Source organism: Thunnus maccoyii, chromosome 7 (assembly GCF_910596095.1).
Source record: "Thunnus maccoyii chromosome 7, fThuMac1.1, whole genome shotgun sequence".
In the NCBI taxonomy this organism is placed as follows: Eukaryota; Metazoa; Chordata; class Actinopteri; order Scombriformes; family Scombridae; genus Thunnus; species Thunnus maccoyii.
In genome coordinates this window covers 23,531,724-23,546,517 of record NC_056539.1, presented here as the reverse complement: position 1 = coordinate 23,546,517, position 14,794 = coordinate 23,531,724, and the positions used below count along the sequence as shown (strand labels likewise).

Here is a 14,794-nt window from a genome sequence, read left to right as displayed (position 1 = left end):
ATTTTTATACTGTTATGATGTTGAATGTCTATGTTAAACATGGTCAAACTTCCAAAACTTGATGTTAACATCAAGTCAAAGTCAAAAGCCCAGGCTTCAACCTGCTCTGAACCTTTGTTTGCAATATTACCTCTATTTCCTCCTTGTTATGACGTCAGATTGTTTGTTCTTTCCCACAAACGGCCGTAGCCTTTGTTGCTAAGGTTGTTCAGTGGGTTGTTCATGTTGTCATATTTCAGATCTGATTCAGGTTCGAACATGTATGGATGTATTTGAGAAGTTTCTATTTCGAGTAAAGAATGGGAAAAAGAAGCAAAATCCAACTACTACTGTTTACGTAGCCTCCAGAAGCTAACCAGACCAGTCAGAACAGAGTGTGCTCATTGGGAGGGGGGTCTTAAATAGACTTGAGCTAAAAACAGCCTGTTTCAGACACAAGCTGAACTAAGGGGCTGCATAAAGAGCCAGTATAAGATAAATAAGGAGTTTTCTGAACTGTAAATCATGCAAAGATATTCCAGTAGATCTCCAGAATGTAAATATGCATGATACGTCCCCTTTAAGGCGCTGATGAACCACAACATCCCCAGTTCGGGTCTGCCTGGGGACCTTTGTTGCATGTCTCCCTCTCCCCTAATTTCTCATCTCTCTACTGTCAGACTCTCTAATAAAGGCATAAAATGCACAAAAAGTAAATTTCAAAGGTTAAAAATATAGTAAAGTACCATTTATTGAAAGGCCTGTAAAGAATTTCATGGTTGTATGAAGTAATCCAGCAGTGAAAATCTCTTTCATGTTTATCCTGTTTTATCTTTATGTCATTTTACAGATGGGTGACAATTTTGAGTCTCTGGATTGATGAACGACTTGTCTCTCATGAGATGTTCTCTTATTTCATGATGTGATAATGGTGGAGAACATCGTCTAAAACGTCCAAAATCTCTCACAGTTGTTCAACTGGGTTGAGATCTGGCGATTGAACAATTCACATAATTTTATCATATTTATCAAACTACTCAGTGAGCTGTCCTGCCCTATATGAAAGTATCTGCATTCAACATATATCTCCCTTCATTTATTCAGGTTTTTTCTTACATTTGTCTACAGTCTGAATGTTATCTAGTAAAGCAGGCTACAGAAAGTTAAATATAGTTGAAACATGCTACAGGAACTGCAAGTATTTATTGTGTTTGAAGCACATGTGTTTTTAAATTGATCCAACATGATACATTACAGGCATCAAACAGCTTTCTCAACCTATTGAAGCATTTATCCTTTGGTAAGAGCTTAAGTGTAAATAATCACGACTGGACTTGTGCAGATTTACCAGACAATGATAACAAGGCTTCACTCTTTATCTGGTGGTGATGGTGAGGTGTCCTGTTGGTCTAGGATATTTGCTGTCATTATCTGAGTGGGTGAAAGCACAAAGCGGATGTGATACGCCGTTTGATTGAGGTCAAACCTCTTTCGCGGTTCTCCATGCCAATAGCACCCCATCCTCCTGACCTCTCCATTGGCCGACTGGTGTCAAAGAGCTCAGGAGAGAGGTGTCAGGTCAGTGTGGCAACGTCCCAGAGCATGGAGTAGAGAATAGAGAGATATAGAGAGGAGGAGGAGATGAGCGGGGATATGGAGTGGTTGTGACAGGTGAGCTAATGGCTTTGAGAAAGAAAGGGCGCAGGGATGAAGGCACAGGCTGTGATCTCTTTATACAGCTTACAGAGGGACAACTTATTAAAATGAGGAACGGACGCACAGCGTAAATGAGTTGACCTAAAACCCCTGGGTCACTGCCCCCCCTCCGTGTGTGTGTGTGTGTGTGTGTGTGTGTGGAGATCTGTGTGTGTGATTGCGTCCACCCCCCACACTGATTGACAGCTTCTGTCGTTGTCTAATAATGGTTTGAGTATTTTTCCCAGGCACTGAAAAACTCCCCTATCCACAGGCTGGAGGATACATGTGGGGGTAGAAATGTGTCCAGAAATGCGCTGCTTAAACGTTAACAGATGAGATTGTTGCCGCCTTTATACTATACCCTTCAAAAATGACCATTTAAATACCACAAGCAGTCTGTTCTCATGTGCTGTGTTTGACTTACTTATCTCACTTATTCATTAGTGCACTTTACAAAACTGTATTTCCATTTCATAATTCATCACGGACTACAATAACTTTATCAAGAGCGAGATTAGATTAGGCGTTTCATGTTGGATCAAGGTTAAAGCAAAGTTTTATCAACTCAACACAGAACATTTGAAGTACGTTTGAGGAATATTTGTTTAAACGCTGTTTTAAAAAAACTGCAGCAGTGAGTTCCAGTGGTGGCATGTCACTCTAATACTACTTATGTACAATTTTAAAGTACATGTACTTCACTTGAGTATTTCATTTTCATGCTATGCTTAATACTTCTACTCTACTATATTTATCTGACAGCTATTGTCACAGGTTTCTTTACAAATTACGATTTTACATACAAAACACACGAGATCCAAAACTATGATATATAATATTGTTATAGATTAAACAACCAAACAGTATATATAAAGTCAAATTTTAATATAAATAAAATGACCTCTGACCAACTACAGTACAACAACAACAACAAAAAAAGCTACTTAAACATTAAGGCATCATTAGGTACATTTTGCTAAAGAACAAAAATTATGTTTAATGGAAAAAAAATGTTTTTGTTGTTTGATATGGATTTAGCCAAAGTGCAAATCTGTAAAGTACATACAGACACAAGTGTCTTACTATACATTGATCATTTTTTATTTAACAGTGAGTCCCAGCATATATTGAAAAGTATGACTGCTTCTCATACACTATATGCATATGTATTCACTTTTTAATTTTTATTCATCTTTTATTTCATCTTTTTTTCCTTCTTCTTTATTTGTGGCATATATGCTGTGTCTGTATGACTTATTTTTATGTACGTTTTTTAAGTATTTGTAATTTTTGGAGAATTTGTCATTTTGTTTTTGCTTTTTAAAAAAAAAAGAAACAAGGTGTCCATAGTTTAATATGATCTACTTTTTACTAATAATACTTAGATAACATGTTAAATCCAGCACTTTTTACCTGCAATTAAATGTTTTTTAAATGTGGTATTGCAACTTAATACTTTGAGATACTCTATCTTTTTTAGATTGTTGTTTAGGTTTTTGGTATTAACTTTGTGTTCAACTTTGTTTAACATTATGTATTCGATTTTTCCTATCAATTGTGTGTGTGTCTGTTGATCTCGGTGGCGAGCTGCGGCACACAATTCCCCTAACAGGGATACATAAAGTTTTATTGAATTGAACTGAATACTTTTTCTGCCGCTGGAGACTTCTTAACATGACCCCAGTCACACTGTTAAAATCATGAGTCATGATCATACAACCACAAACCTGAGGCTGTAATAATCATATGGATGCACATATAGTGAGCGATTCATGATAAAAGGCAAATACCTTTTTTCCTTTCTGTGTGACATTTCAGCATCATGTGGCCTCTTTGATACAAAAGTCACCCAGAGGTTACAACAATCATGTAGTCCAAAAAAAGCTTTGATGAACTCAGGAGCTTAACATAGATCTTAGAGAGAAGGAACATAAAATGGAATGATAATTGTATCATCTGCTCTAATGGCAGCTATTACAACAATAGTGATGGTGACCTGGAGGTATGGGGGGAGTGGGAAGGGCAGGCCCTCTCCGCTGACCTCTGCTCGGGAAAGGGCAAGCTCAGGCAAGAGTCAGGGCGTCAGGGGCTTGCCACCTCGTCTGGCACTCTGAACCCTCCATTCACAAGCTAACACAACAGCTAGGCATTGCTGTGACCCTGTGGGTGTGACACACAACCTTTGCCTTAACCTCCTGACCGCCGGTCACAGCTGCAGCTGACCGGTTTGGGAAGGTCAGGGCACAGGGTTGGCTGGAGGGGAGGTGGGAGGGGACGGAGATGACTGAGAGATGAGTGAGAGGAGAAGATGGAGTAAGAGGACATGAAGGCAGAGAAATGGAAGTATGAGAGGAAAAAATAAAAGTAATGAGGGGAGAGATAATATGTTTTAACACGTCAGTGCACCCAAATTACAAATTTCGTCTCATACCTCTTGTGGTATATATGATGACAGTTTTGTATTTATTTACTAAGGTTTTAAAGATTTCTTTCTCTGAAATTTCTGCATCAGTGAAATCAAGTTGAAACAAATTTAGTTTATGACGCTCAGAGCATTTAAAGGAAATAGGATGGTTTTGGTATTATTCTACAGTTTTCTCACTGGCAACAAATCCAAATGTGTTTAAGTCTTAATACTTTTGTTTTTTATACAGTATACTTTGTTTTTTTAGGGGTGAGGGTCAAATGTGGAAATAACAACATGTGACAGTAGCACAAATGCAACGTGTGAAACATGTGAAAGTTGTCAATAGACAACTCAGACATCTATATACATTATAGTTTTGAGTTATGGCATGAGTTTTGGCATCTTGTTTTATGTAAATAATCCACTTTTTCCAATTTCTGTCAAAAATATATCCTTTAACTCTCACAATGTACAATATCAAGCCATTAATCTTTTCCTGAAAGATCATCTTTATGCCAGTTTCTTGTAGTTTATGTCCTGGCTCAAAGCAAAGTTTTTGCCAGGTGTCTGTTCTGTTCTTCTGTAGCCTGCTCAGTGTTGGAACTGCATATCTCGTAATCTGTTTTATGGTTGCATTTAAATTGTCCCAGAAAGGCTTTAGTTAAACTCCAGAGAATCTGAGTATAATTTGCCTCCAGGTTGCCGGAGGCTTGTCATTTTTAATACTTTCTGACTTCCCTTCTCTGTCTATGGCACTCAGTCTCAAGACCATATGTTCCTAATGAAGTTGTAAATCTTTCAAAACAGGTGACAAATATTAAATTTAATTTGTTTTTAATGTAATTTGCTAACACAGTGGGACACTGTATGCTCTACCTCTCAAATAAGAGCACATTTGTGGTGCTAAATCATATTTACAGCACCATACAGTTTGAGGATTGATCAAAATAACCTACAGTGGCCATGTTCATCATAATGAAAGAGCAAGTCACCCTGTGTATTGTGGTGGTGGCAAAAATCTAAGATATAGATATCTCTAAACCAAAACTATCTGCATAGTTAGAGACCACCAGAAATAAGTGAGAAAATGTGTTTTTGTCATTCAGTTAAACTGATCCTTTAGCAGAAGTGGAAATTAGAGAAGAAAAGGAAGATAGAGAGAACTAGTAACATACAAAGAAGACAAACAGGCTGACCATACATTTTGTGCGCACGTCAGCCATTGTCCAGGCCCCATCCCCCTTTCTCGGCGCATTGTCACGACAGCACGGTCGGGAGTGGCTTTATAGAGTCAGCTCATACGGGAAAAAGGACATGTGCACTCTCGAGGTCAGTCCCGAGGTCTTCAGTGGGTTCAGACCTTGAATCGGCCTTATACATTCATGACTGCATGACAGCTGTTTCTCTGAAACAAGGAATGTGTCTTGTGATGTGTGAGTAGCTGTTAAACAAGTTAAGCTTTGGAATCCTGTTCAGTTTATTGAAAACGCTCACAAGCATTGAAAAGGCAGAAATGACAGTGCTTTCCATGTTCTTCTGCCTTATATGTTTTATATATACCTCTCAAGAGCCAATGAATACCTGATAGAAAGCTGTGTATCGCATTGATGAATGGACAGACATATAGATTGATTGATATGTCTTTACAAGACCAGAAAACTACCTACAAATACAAGTATTTAATAAAAAACAGATTGCAGCAGTGATGAGGCTTATATCTGTATGGTGCAAGGACTTGACAAATAATAAAAATACATACAACAGATTTGTACATTCTTGTTGATGTGGATAAGATTTGGCTATGAGGATGACTGAGTCTCCGTTTGAAGAATCAGTGGATCACAGAACAGTCTCTTCCCTCCTCCACTCCAAGGCCTCCCCCGCAGCCTTCGGTGCTCCACTCTGGGCGTGTTGACTCTCCATCATGGCTGCCACTTTCTGCTCCAGCCTCCACACCTGCTCCCGGTACTTCCTGCGAATGTGCCGGTACGAGCTCAAGGCCTTACTGTAATGAGAAACACCCAACGAGATTTAGTTTGAAACTACAAAACCGGCATAGCTTCAGTCGGGGATGCAGACAAATATAAATATCAATATTTACCTGTGAGCTTGTGTGAGCCGAGCAATCTGCTCCTCATTGTCCCTCCTGTTAGAGGGGCTGTCTGTGAGAGCTGTGCTCAATGAGTCTTGGACTAAAGCCAGCCTCTTTTTCAGGGCTTGTTCCCTGAAAGAAAAAACATCAAAACAAAACAAAACTGTAAGGTCAGTTGAAACAGTCCCGAGTCATTGTGTCCAGCTGTTAATTTTGTTTAAGGAACTAAAAACGTTTCCTCACAGAACTCATATATGAGAATCATAAACATCTTGTATGATGTGTCCTTCCCTTCAGGGAAAATGTGATCTTGAGTGTCAACAGTGGTGCTTTATCTAGAAGTATTCACTACTCGAGGTCAGAAGACAAAAAAGATGCTCTCTAAAGCAGCTGATATAAAGAACTAGAAGCCCTTTATGTCCAAAGTCTGCGTTTCTGCTGATATTGTTTCTTAGCAACAGATCGAAACCAAGGAACAAATGCCTGAGGGATACATTTCCTACGCTGACGACCGTTAGGTTACTTGTTTTCACCAGTGATGTTACATTCAACTCTTGTTTACAGATTCATAAATGTTAATATATTAGCAATTTCATAGATACTTTTATTCAGGGTGTCTAAAAGGATAGGATCACAGTCTTTCAAGTCTGTCTTAAAACAACAGTCAGGTGTCCATATGAACACTGAAAGAGGTTTTTCCTTGCTGTAATCATTCCTCCTGTTCATACTGGCTATTAAAAGATCCCCTTCAAATGTGCTTTAAATGTAAGTGATGGGGGCTAAAATCCACAGTGTGTCCACACAGTCATTTTGTGCAAAAATGCATTTAAAAGTTGATCTGTAGCTTATATGAGGCTTCAGCAGACTGAGTTAGTCATATCAAGTGGGTATCTGCCACATTTACAGTCTTTTTTAGCATCAAATTCCCTCTTGGTTTTTGTTCAGACAGTGTTTCCCTGTTGAGCTGACGTGGAAGTATAGTAATGAAAAGAGGGACTTTGGCACTAAGAAGACTGTAATGTTGAAAGATATATACTTGATTTGACCAATTTGGATGACTGAAGCTTCATATTAGCTTTTAAAACTTTTAAAAACATTTTTGCACAGAAGGAGGCAAGAAAAATCTATTTCAATGTTCATTTGTGCAACTGACTATTACTTGAAAAGTTGTAAACCTGTCCGTTAGAGAAAGAGAATCAGCTCCTATTTTTTGCAGTTTCGGTGCCACGCTTTAACGCACACAGATGCACTTCCTGTAAATGATTAAATATATTAAACATGAATCATTTCCTTTTATGAGGACAAGACAACGTCTCACCTTTGCAGGACGGCCTGCAGCTCTTTCAGAATGGGTCTGCCCCGAAGACCAGCGATGTCTCCGTCAGCACAAAGTTCAGCTGCATTCTCACAGAGCCTCTGAAACACAACATTCAATTAGGATGATCTTTAAAGCTCCCCAAAAAAACACCCCTTCCCATTCTAGTCTATCTATTAAAGAAGATTATATACACTGTCATTAATCTAAAGTCACAACCTTTTCAGCTTGAGACCCTCTGAAGCAAGCACACAACCTTTAATTGTTTAATTTAATCTGATTAAATTAATATTTTACAACAAAGCAAAGATTAAAGAAAAGCCAGAAAAAAATCACTTTTGTGTGGCAGAATTTTTTTTTTTCCTGAACTAAAGATTGGAAAAGAACAGAATAACATTCATTAAGCCGGATGGGAAGCCATTGTAAGTTTGGTTGAATTAGCAACAGTAACAAGATAATGTCTGTAGAGATCAGTGAGCGAGTAAGACAACACTCACTTGAGGCATGGCTTTCGCAAATGCGGCTCACGTCCCCGATGACCTGTCTGAGACATTGCATACAGCTCTACGCATACAGAAAGCTGTGTTAAGTAGCTTCCTGTCAGTTCTTTCTCCTCTGACAATGACAGAGGTGCGGTACAAATCTGTGCTGCAGCGACAGGACAGCCCAGCAGAAGACCTTGTGGAACCAAAATATCCCTCTTGGCCTGGAGGGATTCTGCTTTGGTAGATGTGTGATTTCCCATGTGGGACACCCAGATTTGAATCGGGTCTGTCACAATAGACCAACGTCCTGCTCCCTCTTGCTCATTTCACCTTGACTTTGAATTATTTGATAATGTAAAAGAAAAAAAAAAAAGTCAGAGTTGCCCCTGTAAGAGTCATTCCTACCTGTTGTTCAGTCTTCCGATCCTCCATCTCCTCTCGGAGGCTTTCTGGGATGAATGCTCCTGCTGCTTCTTGGGTCTTCTGGGCCATTAAACTCCACTCCAGACACCTCAGCTCTTTCTCCTTGAGGCGGATAAGAGATCGCAGATCTGACATCTCCTCCTGAACAAAAACAGGAAATAATACAATGTAAGGAAATTTGTGGTGAAAGACTTTGTAAATTAATGGAAAAAACACTGAACATTTGACATTTTTAGACATTTTATCTCAACTAGCAGGTTTGTAAAATGCTGCACAAAGGGGTTACAAACAAATAATTTAGAGCAGTTCTAAGGTTTTCACATTTAACCACCCACTGTTCCACTGATGGGATGTGAACACTATGCAGAACTTTACAGCTAGTAGCCTACCATGAATATAAATATGTATATAATGTATTGATAGATTAGACCCTCGTATTTGCAGTCATTGTGGTCATTTTCAAATAAAATGCCTACTTGTAAAATAGTCCTAGTACAATGCAAAACAGAGTATACAGCTGGAACGTTAAATATTTGGTGTCTCCAGTTGTTAAAGGAATAGTTTGATATTTTGGAAAATAAGGTTATTCACTTGCTTGCTGATAATTACATGAGAAGATCGATACCACTCTCATGTTGGTCTAAATGAAGCTACAAGCAGGAGACAGTTCGCTTAGCTTAGCATAAAGACGGAAAACATTAGGGTTTACCCAAAGGTAAACTATTCATTTAAATAATTTTGAAAATATACTGTTTGTCAGCTGTCTTAGCCTGGTGTTTGTATTTCTGGCTGTAACAATGTTTTAATGTTGCCCTCATGGCCAGGTCTCCCTTGAAAAACTGTTTTCATTTTCAACAAATCTATAATCCTGGTTAAATAAGGAAACAAATGAAAATCTAAATGAAGTGGAGACCTGCTAGCACTGTCTTATACACATACTGTATGTGCACTCAAAGCTCAAACCTCTTTTTTTTCTTCATCATATAAATTAGGACACACAACTCCTACCCTGACAGAGATGAGTTCATAGAACAGGGAAGCCTTCTCTTTCTTGGTGTCAGGAGGTCTGGTGTTATCTTTAGTTACGTGTCCCCCTCTCGACCCAGCCGGGGTACCGGTGTCGGGGCTCATTTTGCCCTCTGCTCCTGGACTTGGCTTAGGGAGGCAAATGGCTGCCCTCTCCCTCTTCAGGCGCTCAATTTGCTGGCGAAGAACAGCCTCTCGCTCCATCAATTCAGGTGTCCTGCGGGGTTACAGGTAGTGAGTGACCTGACAACAACTTAGTCCAAGAAATCACCATATTTGAATTAAATATTGTAAAAAATTATTAGTACACTTTATTAATTCAATACCATGTTGATCCTTGTTTGGGGCAGAAATATAAATGTAACATCTGTAAATTTTCATTCTTTCTATTTGCAATTTTAGTCTGTCAGTCTGACATACTATCATTACTGATACATATTTTCCTTTCTAACACTGCCTGACTGTATAAAGAGAACTTTAAAACATCACCTCTGCCCCGAGTGACTCTGTGTTTCCGTCTCCTCTGTGACCCCTGCTGTTGAGAAGGAGGTGGACAGCTCTTCAGTTCCCATTTTCCTGAGCTGAGCTGATGGACTGCCGGGCTGCTGCCTGCCACCGGCTGCCTCTGATGAGTGGAAAAAACTGTGAGCCCGAGTGGAGTCTGTGTGTGTGCGTGTGTGTGTTTGTGTGTGTATGACAAGCATACCTACTATACATGTAAGTGAATTTGTGTGGCGAGTTCTAAGAAGTGCTAAAAAGCTGTATTCAAACACCTGCTGAGTCTGTCTGCAGAGGAATGCTTTGCTGTTTCTTGGCATCATAAAGTGACAGAAGCTCGCTGTAGGCCTCTTCACACTCCTCGCTGTCAATCAAAACCACAAACACACAATACGAGCAGAAGATGAGAGAAACCCAAAATGATATTGTTATATTGCTGACCTGTGCACATTCATTATTCTGACACACGTCAAAAAACATTGTAATGCTGACGAAGAAAAGGCATATGTGCGCAGACAGGCCTTTGTACTTGTGTGACTGGTGTGTTTTATGTGTGTACCAGTATCGGAGAGCCATCTGCAGGGCAGAGCAGTCAGCCTCAAGTCTGTTTAGTGTAATACTGATCTGCTCCGACTCTCCCTTCCTTCGCTCCAGAGCTGCAGTCAGACGTTCATTCCTGGCCTTCAGCCTCTCGATGCACCTGGGACACCGTGGGGGGGGGAGGATCAGGGGGTAAAAATGTTATAAACAAAGATTTTTAATAATGCAACATTTTACTCTAAGTTGAAACTTCTATGGAGGAAAAAAAACTATTTAATTATTGACTTTAATCACGACTGACAGGGCAAAACAACCACAGTTTCCTGGTCAAATGAAAAATGAAGCTTGGCATAAAAAACAACCTACATTAGCTAGTTTGCCTAGAGGATCCTCAAAAGTCAAAGTAGCCATAATAGGTGAAAATTATTATAGAACAAGAGTTAAATAACTGGCAAACTTGAATGGGTACCTAGTTCTTAAAAGAACCTTGATCATGCTATAAATAAAAAATCTTACAGAGATGATTGAGATTTATTCATGACATGAATCTTGAAAATAACTTGTTCCTTTTTGTCAGGACTCAGCCAGAAGATCTGTTTTTATAACTAAAACACAAACCTTCATAGTTGACACTCCTGTTTACATATTCTACAGTATATTTAGTGTTTCTATGTCATAGTATACATAAAATGGGAATAAAATGGGTTGATATACCAATATAGGGTAACTATGCCTCCTAAGAAAGTTAAATAATGTAACCAGATTTTAAAAAATAAGTCTGAGCTGCTCCTCAGTCTCACCTGTTAAGCCGCTCTATCTCAATATCCGGACTGATGGGACTAGGACAAGGACTTCCTGAGTTCACAGAGCCCAGTGGAGAGCCGTCCCCACGAGGAGACAAAGGTGGTATAGCTCTGGCTGCTCTCCTGAGGAGTAAAGGAGAACCAGGGAAGGGAGGAGAGGCCCAGTCTGGACTGAGAGCTCCAGCAGTGGGACTGCCCGAGGGCCTGTGGGAGGGAGAGCGACTGCCTGACCTCCAGGCTCTGTAGTGACCCACCAGCTGAAAGACATCAGGAGAGGTTTTATATTTATTCAGGTCTGAGTAAACTTGGGCTTTCACAGTCATACAATATTTGATGTTCTATATAAAACTAATTAATTTAAGTTAGCAAACTGTGGGCAAGAGTTTACCTCCGAGGTGTCCAATAAACCACAGTGATGTGTATTTCTAACAACACTATGACCTGAGCCTCCTCCTCAGTTTTCAATTCCACTGAGTAATTACTAAATATTGTCTTTGGCTCCATAAATTTGTTTTAGCAAGCATTTTAAAGAGATGTTATTCAGGATAATTTAGTCAAGCGGAAGAAACTCAAGCAGAAGCAGTGACTCCGACCTTGTTTTTCTCCTCTTCCATCTGGCTGATGGTGCTCTGTGCTCTCTCCAGCTCCTCCTGGTGACTCTGTAAGGTGCTTTTGAGTGCAGAGTCAGGCTTGTCCTGATCCAGTGTCTCTTCCTGGTACTGGTCCTTTGTCAAGCCTGATGGACACGAAATCCCAAACTCTTTTTCCATCTCCTCCAAAATCTGCAACCAGAGTCCCAGATTACTAAAGAGGCTGGTAAAGAGAGGCTTAAGTCTTAAACCAGTCCACCAAAACCTTGATAGACACAGCAATACTTGATTAGTTTTCCAGGAAGAGAATTTCTGACTTCTTTGGGGTTTATATCAGAAAGCAGCTAGTATATTGTTAAAGGGGTTTGCAGTTATAACTGAAAAATAATGATGAATTGCATTAATTTGTTCCTGTTTTTATACCTGAGCAGCCTTCACCCAGCTGTCCTTGGCTGCTCTCAGATGCTCTTTTTGCTTGTCCTGGTCAGAGGCTGTGATGGGGGCAGCCCAAGACCTCCTACAGCTGATGGAGTCCTCCACCGCTGATAAAGTCTCCTGGAGTTTTGTCCAGACTACGCCACTACCCCCTAGGGGAAGGAAAGTAAAGGTGCAATGAATTATGTTTGATAAAGTGAAGGGCAGTTTCATTTTCTACCAGATAGAGCAGCCTGTTCTTTTAAAAAGAAGAAACTTGGATGACATGGATTTACCATCCTCAGCGCTCTGTGTTTCCACAAACTGTCTTAATGATTCTTGAATTTTTCCTCATTTGTTTAGACACAAAAATGCTTCTTGTCTGGTCTGGTGGGAAAATATCACTGACATACGGCAGATGCAGAGGATTCACAGGCTGCTGAATAAAGACACTGTTACACTGTGATTGTGCGAACCTCGCTCAGTCAGTGGAAGTTTAGATGTGGCAGCAGAGGCAGTGATCCTCTCTGGGCTGCTTCTAACCAGCTGGTGGGACAGCAGGTCTGGGACCAGCGGCCTGGATTGTCGTGATGGTCTCAAGTCACCTGGTTCACTGCTGAAGAGCAGCAGCAAATATTAGTAAATGCCACTGTGTTTATTGTGACAGAAGCTGTAATCTGAACAGTGTATATGTTATTGACTGGAAAACAGGTATGAAGAAATACATGTTCCTACCAAAATGTGTTGTAGTAATTTTATGGATTTTATAATCCTACCTCGGTGCCTTTAGTGATCCCATCTTCTTGTTCAGTTCAGCGATGATGCTGAGCAGGGTGCCCACTTCAGCCTCACACTGAGCCAGTTCTGCTGGTGAAGGCTCACCCTCAGGGTCAAGGGTCATGCAGTCAATCTGGGCCATCACCTCCCCGTCACAGCCGGACCCAGCATCCAGGCTGTCACATCTGATCAGGCTGGAATCCTGCAAAACCATAATGCATTCAGATTATAAAATAATGACTTGATTGGTCTTATTCTAGTCTTTTTGTTTGCTGTTTTACTGGATATTAAAGCAAATGCCTAATTTAAAATATGTGTATCAATATAATACAAAAAATATGGGGTCTGTGAATAATCCTCCTCCAGTAAGGCGTGGCTCATAATTAAATTCAGCAAAATAATCTCCCAGTTTCATGTCCATATATAAAATCTCTTATGCTTTTGAACCAGAGTTGTTGTACTGTTTAGCGGCTATTGTTTTGAGCAGCGGAAAAGGAGGAAACTAAAACATCCTGAGATCGAACTTCCTGCTTAGCAAATATTTGTGGACCAAACCATCTTTTGTTGTGGACAAAGACTGTGAGCTAAATGCCTAAACATGAAATTAGAACCAAATCTCTCTCTTTTATTCTTCTATAAACTACATAAGATGTCAACAAATATGCCAAAATGATACAATTTGCTTTTAAACACATAAATTTAAACACATATTGTGGATACAATGGTGGACAAAATACTTAAAATTCCTTATTCATGACAAGTCCAGACAGCCAACCATCTTTCTATTATACCCAACCATTTCTATTCAGTGCAACAGAGAGGCTATCCAAACATGCACATGGCAAAAAGCAGAGAAACAGCTTGTGTAGGTCACCAGACAAACACTCATAAGTTACACCTACTGGCAATTTAGTGTCTCAGTTTATGGGAGGATGTAAAAACTGAATGAGCAACACTGTTCTCAAAACTCCATCTGTTAATTTGTGTTCAAAACAGTTATGACTTCAAACGAGAAGCTAAAAATTCATAATCATCCAGTTTGTAGATCATGTGTTCATCTGCTAATTTGCAATGTTTAAAAGAGTTATGACTCCAAAACTAGAAGCTATAAATTCATCATCATCCAGTTTGTAGATGAGGTGTCCATCCTCTAATTTGCAATGTTTATAACAGTTATAACTTCAAAACAAAAAGCTATAAATCCTGCATAATCATCCATTGTAGATCATGTGTTCAAACATGCTGTAATTCCCCAATAAGACAGATTTGAACTCCATTACAATCTCATGGACTTTGTCAACTTACCCCATATCATGCACCACCTAGTATGTAAAGCTGCACATTTTCAAAACAAACACTGAAACACTCGATCGTGACTTACCTCCATACTTAGGTCTTGATGATTGCAGCAGTTTCTGTTGTGGCCGTTCACCGCCTATAAAACATTTGACAAACTGAGGAGATGTTTTCTTTGCTTCTCCTGTTTTGTGTTGTTATATTTTCCAATAGTTAGTCAGCTGCTGCTGCAGCTGGAGTCTACTCTCTGCATGTCTGCCTAAGTGTTTAGTGTGATGAATGAAGTCAGTGGAAAACACTCAGAAAGTCATCCCCACCCATTCCCTGTCACTTTGTGTCCTTTCCTGTTTTGTCCAAAGTTAGCTTCCATGCTTTTTTAATAGTAGACTATGACCAGTGATTTGAACTCTGGATACAAAAAAAGAAAGAAAAAAAGCTTCAAGTATAGTAT

At 39.6% G+C, this 14,794-nt stretch overlaps 1 protein-coding gene across 2 annotated transcripts; it reads right to left on the bottom strand.

Moving 5' to 3' along the window:
- Positions 1-5,309: 5,309 nt before the first annotated feature.
- On the bottom strand, positions 5,310-14,595 carry ushbp1 (Usher syndrome 1C binding protein 1). 2 transcript variants are annotated; one of them, XM_042417176.1, is made up of 14 exons: positions 14,429-14,595; positions 13,047-13,249; positions 12,747-12,886; positions 12,280-12,443; positions 11,860-12,048; positions 11,264-11,523; positions 10,483-10,623; positions 10,199-10,287; positions 9,915-10,050; positions 9,408-9,642; positions 8,382-8,540; positions 7,495-7,592; positions 6,186-6,308; positions 5,310-6,089 (listed from the first exon to the last, which is right to left on the bottom strand). In XM_042417176.1, exons 1-14 carry the CDS (start codon positions 14,432-14,434, stop codon positions 5,924-5,926), a joined length of 2,109 nt encoding a protein of 702 aa, XP_042273110.1. In that variant the 5' UTR covers positions 14,435-14,595; the 3' UTR covers positions 5,310-5,923. The 2 variants fall into 2 exon arrangements, with proteins under 2 accessions (XP_042273110.1, XP_042273111.1); XM_042417177.1 differs by having other exon boundaries at positions 12,747-12,883.
- Positions 14,596-14,794: the final 199 nt, after the last annotated feature.